This window comes from Typopeltis vanoorti, chromosome 25 (genome assembly GCF_054136105.1).
Source record: "Typopeltis vanoorti isolate ZY-2024b chromosome 25, IOZ_Tvanoo_1.0, whole genome shotgun sequence".
In the NCBI taxonomy this organism is placed as follows: domain Eukaryota; kingdom Metazoa; phylum Arthropoda; class Arachnida; order Uropygi; family Thelyphonidae; genus Typopeltis; species Typopeltis vanoorti.
The window spans coordinates 37320606-37334213 of NC_143573.1; the positions used below are offsets into that span (position 1 = coordinate 37320606).

The following is a 13608-nucleotide window of genomic DNA, read 5'->3' on the forward strand; positions in this document are numbered from 1 at the left end:
TTAAACTGTGAAAGAAAAAAAAAAGGTAAGAAAAATTGGTATTAAAATGCAAAATGCTAGGAAAAGATCCAGAGGAAGAGAGTAAAAAAAAAAAAAAACTAATGTAAAGTAGAATATTGAAGACCTGAGAAATAAGATCAGTAACTTTTTTTTAAAAAAAAAAAAAAAATATATATATATATATATATATATCAATTCCACATGAGAGGCCTCACATGACAGTGGTGGTGGTGTGTGTGGGGAGAGAGTGGTTAGTGAGAAGAAAGAAATCTGTTAGTGCATTTCTTGAAAAGTTGTATTGATTGGAAAAAACAACAAGGAGAAGACAGTTTTCCAAAAGATTAGCCTCGTATTTTTTTTTTTCAACACAAAATACGAGGCTAATCTTCTTGAATGGCAGTCAGTCTCAAGTAGAGTAATGTGGGCAAATATGAGAATGGGGAACTGGACAATGAGACTTATTTGTGCCTATGGTCCCACAGAAGGTTCTACTAAGGTAGAAGTGGAGGAATTTTTTGAGGCTTTAGAAAAAGCAACTGACACAATGAAAAAGGAAAAGTTGGTCCTTGTTGGGGATCTAAATCGTAGAGTAAGAAATGATTGTGAGACATACAAAAATATTTTGGGAAAATTTGGAGAAAAGAGCAAAGCTAATAATAATGGCAAATATCTGTTGGATTTCTGCTCAGGACATGGACTGGTTATTACTAACACCATGTTCCAACATAAAAATGTGCACAAATTCACATGGAGAGAAGAGGCTAGGAATAAGAAAAGTCTCATTGACTATGTTATTGTTGATAGTGATGTTTTCTCCCTGGTGCAGGACACCAGAGTGTACAGAGGATTTGAAATTGGAAGTGATCACTATTTAGTCTTGAGCAGGATAAAATTGAATTTCATATTGAAAAGAATAACATGTAAGAAAGTTTTAAAGCGAATAAAAGTTGAGCAGCTCTCAGATGTAAACTGTAGACTTAAATACAGAAATATTATTGAAAAGAAAATGAAAGAGTTTGAGAACAGGAATCAAACCTTGGAGATTCAGTGGCAAACTCTGAAGGAAACATTGATTGATTCTGCCAGAGAGGCATGTGGTGAGGTTGTGTGCAAAGATAAAAAAATCAGAACTCCCTGGTGGACACAGGAAGTTAAAGAGGCAGTGAAGGAAAAGAAGAAAGCATATCAAAAGTTCCTGGCAAATAAGTCAGCTTTTACTCTTACAGAATACAGAGACAAATGTAAGAAAGCTAAACAGTGTGTAAAACTAGCTAAACAAAAGTCATGGGAGGACTTTGGCAAGAATATAGAAAATAAATATCAAGAAGGTGGCAAAATATTCTGGAGGTTGTTGAAGAAGCTTAGGAATGGAGGAAAGAGTGCTGTAAAAGGAATTAGAGATGATAAAGATGAAATGAAAACAGGAGAAAAAGATATCCTTGAAGTATGGAGTAATTACTTTGAAAAACTGCTAAATGAAACAAGCAGTGATGACAGCACAGTGATAAAAAACACTGACCAGGCATGCAGTCAGGAATACATATCCATACTTGAAGTAGAAAAAGCCATCAAAGGCTTGAAATGTGGAAAGGCAGCAGGAGTAGATGATATTCGACCAGAAATGCTGAAGTATGGTGGTATAAGAGTCTTACAGTGGCTGCACTGCATAGTTCAGAAAGCCTGGACAGAGGGACGAATTCCCGATGATTGGAGTAGAGCTCTCATAGTACCCATATATAAAAAGGGAAATAAAACTGAATGTGAGAATTACAGAGGTATTTCCCTACTGAGTGTTCCTGGCAAGATCTATGCAAGTATACTTGAGAAACGGTTGAGAAGAATTGTGGAAGAAAAGCTTGGTGAAGAACAAGCTGGATTCAGGCCAAATAGAGGCTGTCAGGATCAGATCTTCACTTTACGACAAATAGTCGAGAAAGCATGGGAATATAACAAAGATCTGTATTTAAGTTTTGTCGATTTGGAAAAGGCATATGACAAGGTGCCAAGAGAGAAGCTAATCAATACGCTGCAGTTATATGGTGTCAATGGGGCATTATATCAAGCAATACTTAGTCTTTATTTGAGTTGTGAGTCAGCAGTTAGAATTGAAGGAAGTACAGGAAGATGGTTTAATGTTAAATCTGGTGTGAGACAAGGATGTACATTATCCCCTCTGTTATTCATTATCTATATGGATCACATTATGAAGGAATGTGGTATTAAACCTGATATCAAAATTGGAGATGTTAATGTCAGCTCTTTGCTTTATGCGGATGATGTTATACTTCTAAATAAATCCGCTACAAGTCTGCAAGATTCTCTGACTAAATTGAATAGCTGTTGTAATAGATATGGTATGAAGGTCAGCAATAAAAAGACAAAGACAATGAAAATAGGCAGAATCATTGAAAATGTCAACTGTGTTGTGAATGGAGAACCTGTGGAACGAGTAAAACATTTCAGCTACTTAGGCACAATTTTTACTGAAGATGGTAAACTAAATATAGAAATAGACAACAGAATCAGCAAAGCTGGTATCGTGGGAAGTCAATTGAATAAATTCATATGGAATAAGAAAGAAATTAGTCGGAACACTAAATTAGCTGTATACAAGACTGTGTTCAAACCAATTTTAACTTATGGATCTGAGAGCTGGGTCAGAAGTAAAACACTTGACCAAAGACTAGAGACCGCAGATATGAGAGTCCTGAGAAAGATTAGAGGCGTGAACAGATGGCATCAATGGCAATATCATATTAAAAATGAGGATATTAGGAAAGAATTTGACATTGTCAGCATCCAGGAATGTGTTAGCAGAGCTAATCTCAGATGGTATGGTCACTTAAATAGAATGGGAGAGGAAAGATTAGCAAAACAAGTGTTCTCTGCCAGGTTGGCAGGAAAACGACCCAGAGGAAGACCAAGATATAGGTGGATTGATACGGTACAAAGTGCCTTAGACGATAGAAATATAAGATCTGATAATGTTGGAGTCTTGACACGTAACAGACTGATTTGGAGGAAAATTGTTGATAGGAAGTTAGTAATGATGTAATTTTTTCATGTAGTACTGTCATATCCTGTACACCCCTTGAGGGTACATGGCAGGAATTTGATGATGATGATGAAGTAAAGTAATTATTCCAAAATGTGTTTTTGTCTCCATAAATTCTTCACTATGAAGGCAATCAGATGGCTACAAATGTGTGGTTTCTTTACCTTATATCAAAAATGTTACAGACAAAATAGCAAGTCTCACAAGAACATAACTTGAAAGTTGTCTTTAGGCCAATACAAAAAGTCTCCATGATGGTAAGATTGCCAAAACCATCCCATCGACCTATAAAGAAACAAGGAATTTACAAAGTCTATTGTAACTGCAATGTCTGTTAAGTTGGATAGACAGAACAGTCTGGAGAAATCCAGAGATGTGGAGAAAAAATGGGCATATAAATCTGAATTGGCCTTTCACACTACTACTAATGAAAATCAAGTTAATTGGCAACTCAAGAAATTTTTTGCTTACTAAACAAAATGCTTGGTAAATTTTTTAAACTCTCTCTCATCTATGCTAGAATCAGCTTTGAGTGTCGAAACATCAGGCTTTCCAAATATTAGATGGGCTTTCACACCTAGTCAATTTCCAAATAGAACATTTGAACAACAATAATCATGATGCTGCTGTTCTTGAAACATATCTGGCTAAAAAACAATGGTGATGTGTTTGCTATCTGGCACATGACTCTGACTCAATCCTCCTCCTCCTCACTACCAGCACCTAAGAATTCAGTTCATCATGGAAAAATAATGTCTTTAGGTCCTTTCATCAAAGGATTTTTTAAAATTTTTTTTTTTTAGCCCAATCCCAACAGTTATTCATCACACCTTCCTATTTAATAGCCGCAATGCCAATAAAAAAAAAGTTAAAAAAAAAAATGTTTCCCTCGCCACATCTCTCTCTCTATCAACATGCACATCACAGCAATGCAATTACAATTTCCTATATCCAAGGCATCTCAAAAAAACTTGAAATATAATTTCTACATGGTTTTTAAGCCACATTTGAAGCCAGGTTCTTATCCACTCGTAAAGATCAACAAATGCATAAATGTTTCCTTGTTCTTGCAACATGGCTTATTATGGCCAAACTGAACGATCTGCCAAAATCCATCTTTAAGAATACAAAAAATATCTGTAGCCACAATTATGGTCAGTCAGGTCTAGCTGACCATGCCTTGGACGCAGAATCAAGAGGAAAGGGACTATGCTTAACTGCAGCAAACACAAACAACTTAAAAAATAAAATAAATCAGCAGCTGATTTTAAAAAACAAAATCTTAAATATTTGTGAAACAGAAATTCATCAACTTCCTGCTCAAAAGCTAATAACAATTGTAATAACACACACAATCAACCCATAAGTAGAAGATACCAAAGTCCACAGAGGGTGCCTGCTGGTATCTTCAACTTATGGGTTGATTGTGTGTGTTATTACAATTGTCAGTGTATCCTCTATGTTTATGACACAAAATATTGGAACCATTAAATCTTTGCATTAAGCCTACATATATGATAATTAGTCAATGGATATTGATGCTAAGATTTACGACAAGTATTAAAATAAATATGTAAAGAAGATTAATATCAGAAAAGTGGCAAAGATGTTCTACATGCTATTAGAAAAAAAAAAGCTTAATATTGAGGGAAAAGGTACCATGAAAGGAATTAAAGATGATAAAGGGTATAAAAATCTAAAATATTCTGAATGCTTGAAGTCATTAAAAAGACAAATGAAACAGTGAACAGTGGTGGAATACATTCAAGAGGCAATTAGGAGTTCGCATCAACTTAAGATAGGAAAAAAGCTATCACGAACCTGAAGGTAGAGTTCAGATGGAGTATAACATTCAACCAGAAATGTTCAAATAAGAAGGTATATATTTTACAATGGCTACAATGCATAATTCAAAAGGCATTATCAAAAGGTTAACTTCCAGATGACAAACAGCTTTGATAATATCCATCTATAAAAAAGGGAAATAGAACAGTATGAGAATTAAAAAGTAATTTCCGTACCAAGTGCTCAGGGAAAATTCAAGCAAACATACTTGCAAAGAGGCCAAGAAAAACTAGAAAAGAAACTGAAGAACAAGCTAGATACAGGCCAAATAGGATTAAAAGATCAGATTTTTTGCTAAGCCAATAGGTGAGATGTCATGGGAATATAACAAGGATTTGTATTTAATTTTGCTTAAAGGTCAAAGCTGTATAACTGAGAGGAGACCTCCAAATAGCCTTTAAAGGAATGCAGAGAACTGACCAGGGCTTCTGAACGAACTGAACGAACCAGGATGGGCTGGCAATTTGGGATTTAGCCGACCAAATAGTATTTATTCTTATTGGTTAAACCAAAATAAAAAATGATGGTACAACATGACAAAATTTCATGCTGGCTGGGTTGTCGCGCGGTTAAACAAGGCCCCCATTGTTTTCACCAGGGAGAAAGTGAAAAGTCAGCTACTGGAACACATCTGAAAACACACCCCAACTCAATATCACCAGAGTTAAAGATCAGTACTATCAACATAAGAAGCCTGAATGGCAAAGAAATGGAGCTAGCTGAGGAATTAGATATGTACCAGATCGACATAATAGGGATAAATGAAACAAAAAAAGACAAAAACTGGTGAGATCTTTTTGAGCAATAAATACAAAATGTTATATTCAGGCAATGACAATCAAGGAAAAGAAGGAGTAGCCATAGCATTCAACACAAAATACGAGGCTAATCTTCTTGAATGGCAGTTAGTATCAAGTAGAGTAATGTGGGCAAATATGAGAATGGGGAACTGGACAATGAGACTTATTTGTGCCTATGGTCCCACAGAAGGTTCTGCTAAGGTAGAAATGGAGGAATTTTTTGAGGCTTTAGAAAAAGCAACTGACACAATGAAAAAGGAAAAGTTGGTCCTTGTTGGGGATCTGAATAGCAGAGTAAGAAATGATTGTGAGACATACAAAAATATTTTGGGAAAATTTGGAGAAAAGAGCAAAGCTAATAATAATGGCAAATATCTGTTGGATTTCTGCTCAGGACATGGACTGGTTATTACTAACACCATATTCCAACATAAAAATGTGCACAAATTCACATGGAGAGAAGAGGCAAGGAATAAGAAAAGTCTCATTGACTATGTTATTGTTGATAGTGATGTTTTCTCCCTGGTGCAAGACACCAGAGTGTGCAGAGGATTTGAAATTGGAAGTGATCGCTATTTAGTCTTGAGCAGGATGAAACTGAATTTCATATTGAAAAGAATAACATGTAAAAAAGTTTTAAAACGAATAAAAGTTGAGCAGCTCTCAGATGTGAACTGTAGACTAAAATACACAAAGATTATTGAAGAAATAATGAAAGAGTTTCAGTGGCAAGCCTTAAAGAAAGCCCTGATTGATTCAGCTAGAGGCATGTGATGAAGTTGTCTGCAAGGATAGAAAAATTAGAACCCCAATGGTGGACACAGGAAGTTAAAGAGGCAGTAAAGGAAAAGAAAAAAGCCTATCAAAAGTTCCTGGCAAATAAGTCAGCTTGTACTCTTAAAGAATACAGAGACAAATGCAAGAATGCTAAATACAGTGTAAAACTAGCTAAACAAAAGTCATGGGTGAACTTTGGCAAGAACATAGAAAATACATATCAAGAACGTGGCAAAATATTCTGCAGGTTGTTGAAGAAGCTTAGGAATGGAGGAAAGAGTGCTGTAAAAGGGATTAGAGATGATAAAGGTGACATGAAAACAGAAGAAAAAGATATCCTTGAAGTATGGAGTAATTACTTTGAAAATCTGCTAAATGAAACAAGCAGCGATGACAGCACAGTGGTAAAAAACATTGACCAGACATGCAGTGAAGAATACAAATCCATCCTTGAAGTAGAAAAAGCCATCCGAGGCTTGAAATGTGGAAAGGCAGCAGGAGTAGATGATATTCGACCAGAAATGCTGAAGTATGGTGGTATGAAAGTCTTACAGTGGCTGCACTGCATAGTTCAGAAAGCCTGGACAGAGGGACGAATTCCCGATAATTGGAGTAGAGCTCTCATAGTGCCCATATATAAAAAGGGAAATAAAACTGAATGTGAGAATTACAGGAGGTATTTCCCTACTGAGTGTTCCTGGCAAGATCTATGCAAGTATACTTGAGAAATGGTTGAGAAGAATTGTGGAAGAAAAGCTGGGTGAAGAACAAGCTGGATTCAGGCCAAATAGAGGCTGTCAGGATCAGATCTTCACGTTACGACAAATAGTCAAGAAAGCATGGGAATATAACAAAGATCTGTATTTAAGTTTTGTCGATTTGGAAAAGGCATATGACAAGGTGCCAAGAGAGAAGCTATTCAATACGCTACAGTTATATGGTGTCAATGGGCATTATATCAAGCAATACTTAGTCTTTATTTGAGTTGTAAGTCAAGAGTTAGAATTGAAGGAAGTACAGGAAGATGGTTTAATGTTAAATCTGGTGTGAGACAAGGATGTACATTATCTATATGGATCACATTATGAAGGAAAGTGGTATTAAACATGATATCAGAATTGGAGATGTTAATGTCAGCTCTTTGCTTTATGCTGACGATGTTATACTTCTGAATAAATCTGCTACTAGTTTGCAAGATTACCTGACAAAAATCGAATAACTGTTGTAACAGATATGGTATGAAGGTCAGCAATAAAAAGACAAAGACAATGAAAATAGATAGAATTATTGAAAATATCAACTGTGTTGTGAATGGAGAACCTGTGGAACAAGTAAAACATTTCAGCTACTTAGGTACGATTTTTAGTGAAGATGGTAAATTAAATATAGAAATAGACAACAGAATCAGCAAAGCTGGTATGGTAGGAAGTCAATTGAATAAATTCATGTGTAATAAGAGAGAAATTAGTTGGAACACTGAATGAGCTGTATATAAGACAGTGTTCAAACCAGTTTTAACTTATGGATCTGAGAGCTGGGTCAGAAGTAAAACACTTGATCAAAGACTAGAGACCGCAGATATGAGAGTCCTGAGAAAGATTATAGGCGTGAACAGATGGCATCAATGGCAATATCATACTGAAAACGAGGATATTAGGAAAGAACTTGAGATTGTCAGCATACATGAATGCATTAGCAGAGCTAATCTCAGGTGGTATGGTCACTTAAACAGAATGGACGAAGAAAGATTAGCAAAACAAGTATTCTCTGCCAGGTTGGCAGCAAACGACCCAGAGGAAGACCAAGATATAGGTGGATTGATACGGTACAAAGTGCCTTAGACGATAGAAATATAAGGTCTGATAATGTTGGAGTCTTGACAAGTAACAGACTGATTTGGAGGAAAATTGTAGATAGGAAGTTAGTAATGATGTAAATTTTTCATGTTGTACTATCATATCCTGTACACCCCTTGAGGGTACATGGCAGGAATTTGATGATGTATTTAAGTTTTGTGGATTTGGAAAATAACATTAGCTAACAACAGAAAAAGTTGTTCAAAAAGAAAATTATATGGTGTAAATAAACAGACAGAGCAATACAATCTATAAAGTTAGCAGAAAGATGTGTGATGGAAAATAAAGTGCAAGACAAGAGTGCATATCATCCTCACTTATATGTGGTTCATACTATGAAGGAATGTGGCCTTGGGATATTGAAACATTCAACTCAGTTCAGTATTTTATACTCAAATCCCTTTAGAATGCCTAACTAAATTGAAAAGCTGCTGTAACAAATTTGGCATGAAAATTAGTAAATTTTATGCAGGACATGGAAAATATCAACTGCATCCTGATAGAGTACTTATGGAACAAGTAAAATATTTCAACTATTTAGATGCATTTTTTTTTTTTAAAGAAGATGGCAAATTAAACATGGAAATAAACAGAAACAGCAAAGCTTATATGATAGGGAGGTTAAATTAATAAATTATCCAAAATAGAGAAATTAGTCAAAAGACTAAAAAAACTGTATTAAAGAGTGTTCAAATTCAAACCAATATTATGGATCTGAGAGTTGGGTAGATGTAAAAACAGTTGACTAAAGACCAGAGAGATGAGTTCTGAGAAAGAATAGGGTAGTGATAAACAGACAGAAGGCATCAATGAACACGAAGATATTATGAACTTAATATGTTAACATTTAAGAATGAATCTGAGAAGAGACAATCTAAGGTAATGGGGTCACTTAACCAGAAAGAGACAAGTTTAGTAAGATAGGAAATGAAGAATTTGAAGATACAAAAAAGACCTGGAAGAAGATCAATAGCTAGTCATCTAAGACAAATCATGCCTTAGACAACCAAAATAAAATTCAAAAATATTGGAGACTTGAAAAATAACAGACTATTATTATTACTCCATACTTCAAGGATATCTTTTTCTACTGTTTTCATGTCACCTTTATCATCTCTAACTCCTTTTACAGCACTTTCCTCCATTCCTAAGCTTCTTCAACAACCTCCAGAATATTTTGCCACCTTCTTGATATTTATTTTCTATATTCTTGCCAAAGTCCACCCATGACTTTTGTTTAGCTAGTTTTACACAGTATTTAGCATTCTTGCATTTTTCTCTGTATTCTCTAAGAGCACAAACTGACTTATTTGCCAGGAACTTTTGATAGGCTTTCTTCTTTTCCTTCACTGCCTCTTTAACTTCCTGTGTCCACCATGGAGTTCTGATTTTTCTATCCTTGTAGATAACCTCACCACATATCTCTCTGGCTGAATCAATCAGGGTTTTCTTCAGGGCTTGCCACTGAATCTTCAAGGTTTGGTTCATGTTCTCAAACTCTTTCATTTTTTCTTCAATAATCTTTGTGTATTTTAGCCTACAGTTCACATCTGAGAGCTGCTCAACTTTTATTCACTTTAAAACTTTAATTCTTTTCAATATGAAATTCAATTTTATCCTGCTCAAGACTAAATAGTGATCGCTTCCAATTTCAAATCCTCTGTACACTCTGCTGTCCTGTACCAGGGAGGTGCAGGACACCAGAGTGTATTCAAGTGAATTCAAGATTTTTTCTTGAATAATATTTGTGTATTTTAGTCTACAGTTCACATCTGATAATGGTCAAATTAAAGATACTTCCAGAATAATCAGTTTCTTAAGGAACTGAGCTAGATTTCAATGTAAATTCTGATCACTCAAAAAACCCACTGAAGTCATCATTAAAATACAGTTCTGTTCAGGAACTGACTTCAACCTTACATCACATATCAGAACAAGGCTCAGTTTCTCTGAAATGTTTCTAGATGGAAAAGTAGAGAATTCTTTGGCTGCAAGAAATCGAGAAACATTCGTTAAGAGCTTATTAATCTCTTAACAAGTACTGCATCTTGTTTACACTTTATAATTTGGATATTAAAATATATCCGATGAACCAACTATTTTTTTTTCCATGCCTTTTTTTCGCCAATATTAAAAACATTTCTTTACAACTGTAAAATAACCAAATCACTTCAGCTGTGTTACTTGATGAATTGCAAATGTGCAATGTCAAACAGGACTAGTGTTGATGTGAAAGAGTGGATTCATAAAATTGCAAATTTAAAATATCTCATTTTATACAAATTATAGACTCTACAACCATGTTATAAATAATTATTTTAATTTCCCGACGTTTTGATCTTCATATTAAGGTCATCTGGAGTACACACACACGCATATATATTTTTTAAAAAGAATTGAATGACTAGAACTGAGATTTAAGTAAAAAGGTTTTAATATTAAAACAACTAGTTTTGGCTTGTAACAGCCTTCATCAGGTGACATTATAAAAGAAAAAACACTGAAGCTTAAATAAACTATGAACAACAGAGAGTCTCTATACATAACTGTCATTAAAACGTTGTGGTTGTATTTAAAGCTGTTCTTTCATTTGTTGTATTGTTGGGAAAGTACGTGCTAGTAGCATCTCGTGAACGCCAGTACATGATTATAGCTGAATGACTATCTGGGAGGTCGTAGCTCAAGTTATTATTTAGATGAACAGGATTGAAGATGATTTCCCTAGAGTCCACGATTTTTCTCTCAAGTTCATCATTGCAACGGAAGATGTTAGTAGATTTTTCCCAGCAGACTTTGGCTTTCATCATTAGGATTAGCCGAGAAAAGGATATGATTTGATAATGCACTGGCTCGCTGTCTCTTGTAAGTAATGTCCCTCATGTGTTCTTCCATACGCAATATGGAATTTCTCGGCTAATCCTAATGATGAAAGCCAAAGTCACAAAGTCTGCTGGGAAAAATCTACTAACATCTTCTGTTGCAAAAAAATCGTGGAATCTAGGGAAATCATCTTCAATCCCGTTCATCTAAATAATAACTTGAGCTACAACCTCCCAGATAGTCGTTCAGCTATAATCGTGTACTGGCGTTCACGAGATGCTACTAGCATGTACTTTCCCAACAATACAACATATGAAAAAATCATGTATAGAGACTATGTTGTTCATGGTTTATTTAAGCTTCAGTGTTTTTTCTTTCTTTAATAACGTCACCTGATTTTATTATTAATCAGTAAAATAATCTTTTCAACACGTGTGTTTTGTATCCCTAAATTCTTAAATATGAGGGCTCGATCACCGTGTAACCTTAAAAGAAAGAGTAAATATGAGAATTACAAGATCCATTTGGCATATTCTGCATGTTCTTATTTTATTTATATATTATTATTATTATTATTTTTGGTTTATTTTACCCATCCACCTGAAGCAACATGCACCTAGATTTTTCCTATGTGAAGACCTTTTATAAGGGCTTTTCAGTGTATAAATAAAATAAGAACATGCAGAATATGCCAAATGGATCTTGTAATTCTCATATTTACTCTTTCTTTTAAGGTTACATGGTGATCAGCCCTCATATTTAAGAATTTAGGGATACAAAACACACGTGTTGAAAAGATTATTTTACTGATTAATAATAAAATAATAACTTTACATTTCAACCCCTGTATTGAGGTCATCATCAGAAGGATACATGTTCACGAGATGCTACTAGCATGTACTTTCCCAACAATACAACATATGAAAAAATCATGTATAGAGACTATGTTGTTCATGGTTTATTTAAGCTTCAGTGTTTTTTCTTTCTTTAATAACGTCACCTGATGAAGGCTGTTACAAGCCGAAACTAGTCGTGTTTTAATATTAAAACCTTTTTACTCAAATCTCGGTTCTGTCATTCAATTCTTTTTTAAAAAAAATATGTATGTTAACCGAGTTAATGATCATTCTTTCACACACACACACACACACACACACACACACACACACACACACACACACACACACACACACACACACACACACAGAGAGAGAGACAAGCTAAATTACATTTCACATAGTATGCTGAAGAGACAATGATATCAAAATCATTGTCTCTTCAGCATACTATGTGAAATGTAATTTAGCTTGTCTGTCTCTCTATGTGTGTGTGTGTGTGTGTTCCAGATGATGACCTTAATATGAAGGTTGAAACGTCCGGAAATAATTATTTATAACACGGTTGTAGAGTTCCATAATTTGTGTAAAATGAATGCTGATCACCGTGTAACACCAAAGTAAAGGATTAAAATATCTCACTATTATTACTTGGATAAACTAGTAAAATATTAGGATTTCTGATCACAGTAAATAAAAAATTACAAATATCGCTGGCTTCCGAACAAGGCCTCTTGTCTTCTCCTCAGTATAGGCACAGTTGGCATGATGAGCTTGTGATATTGTCAGAATTATGTCATACATTGCAAGCTGTTTATTTTCCTGTTCTCGCACTGACTGGTCTGCTTCTGACTGTGTTACTCTTGAATCTTCGTTCCTATCCCGTGACCTTTTTGGTACCCTACCATAACGAACAGCTAAAAAAAAAAAAAACTTCAATTAGAAAATACTAAAATTACAGCCAACATTCAATAAAAAATGCTCATTTTATATTAGCTAATTTAACTTAATATTCACAGAGCTTGTTATGTTAACTGGTATTAGAATTTCCTTTGTTTGTTCATGTTTCACATTTTAAATATCCTTTATTCTTTTAAATTCTTAATGTTTCACGGTCAATCAAACACATTTCCATTCAATACCACAATAACTGAAAATCTAAGATAATTTTTTTAAAATTTATTAATAATTTTGAATTTTGCAAAAAAAAATTATATTTAACAGGGTTCCAGAGGACAAGTTGGTTTAAGTTGCAACATATGGGTTTGATTATTAGGTTAGTAGACTGGTAACTGGTTTTCTAATAGATATCAAAGAAATGTATATGGAAAGGGGGGGGGGGAGCATTTAGGAAGTAGGAGAGTTACAAGTGAAGTTCCACAAAGTTCAGTACTGGAACCATTACAGTTCAATCTTTATGTCCATGATATTCTTATGATACTATAGGGAAATATTCCCCCAGATGATGTGAAGCTTGAGAGGATTATTAGTAAATTAGTAATAGTAATAATGTTTTGGCTCTTCAAGAGAATTTGAATAGGTTGGAAAGATGGGCAAAATGAATGGGAATATCAGTTTAATGCAACGAAATGTAAGGTTTTGAAATATGGGATCCAGAG

General features: G+C 34.6%; 1 protein-coding gene across 3 annotated transcripts in view; it reads right to left on the bottom strand.

The window, feature by feature from the left end:
* The window catches only part of Eip78C (Ecdysone-induced protein 78C), a 462133-nt gene that overhangs the window by 52281 nt on the left and 396244 nt on the right, over positions 1 to 13608 (bottom strand). For all 3 annotated transcript variants that reach the window (XM_090414451.1, XM_090414450.1, XM_090414452.1), the window contains one exon: positions 12695 to 12906. In XM_090414451.1, coding sequence (XP_090270577.1) covers positions 12695 to 12906 — 212 coding nt within the window. The remainder of the gene's footprint in view (positions 1 to 12694; positions 12907 to 13608) is intronic.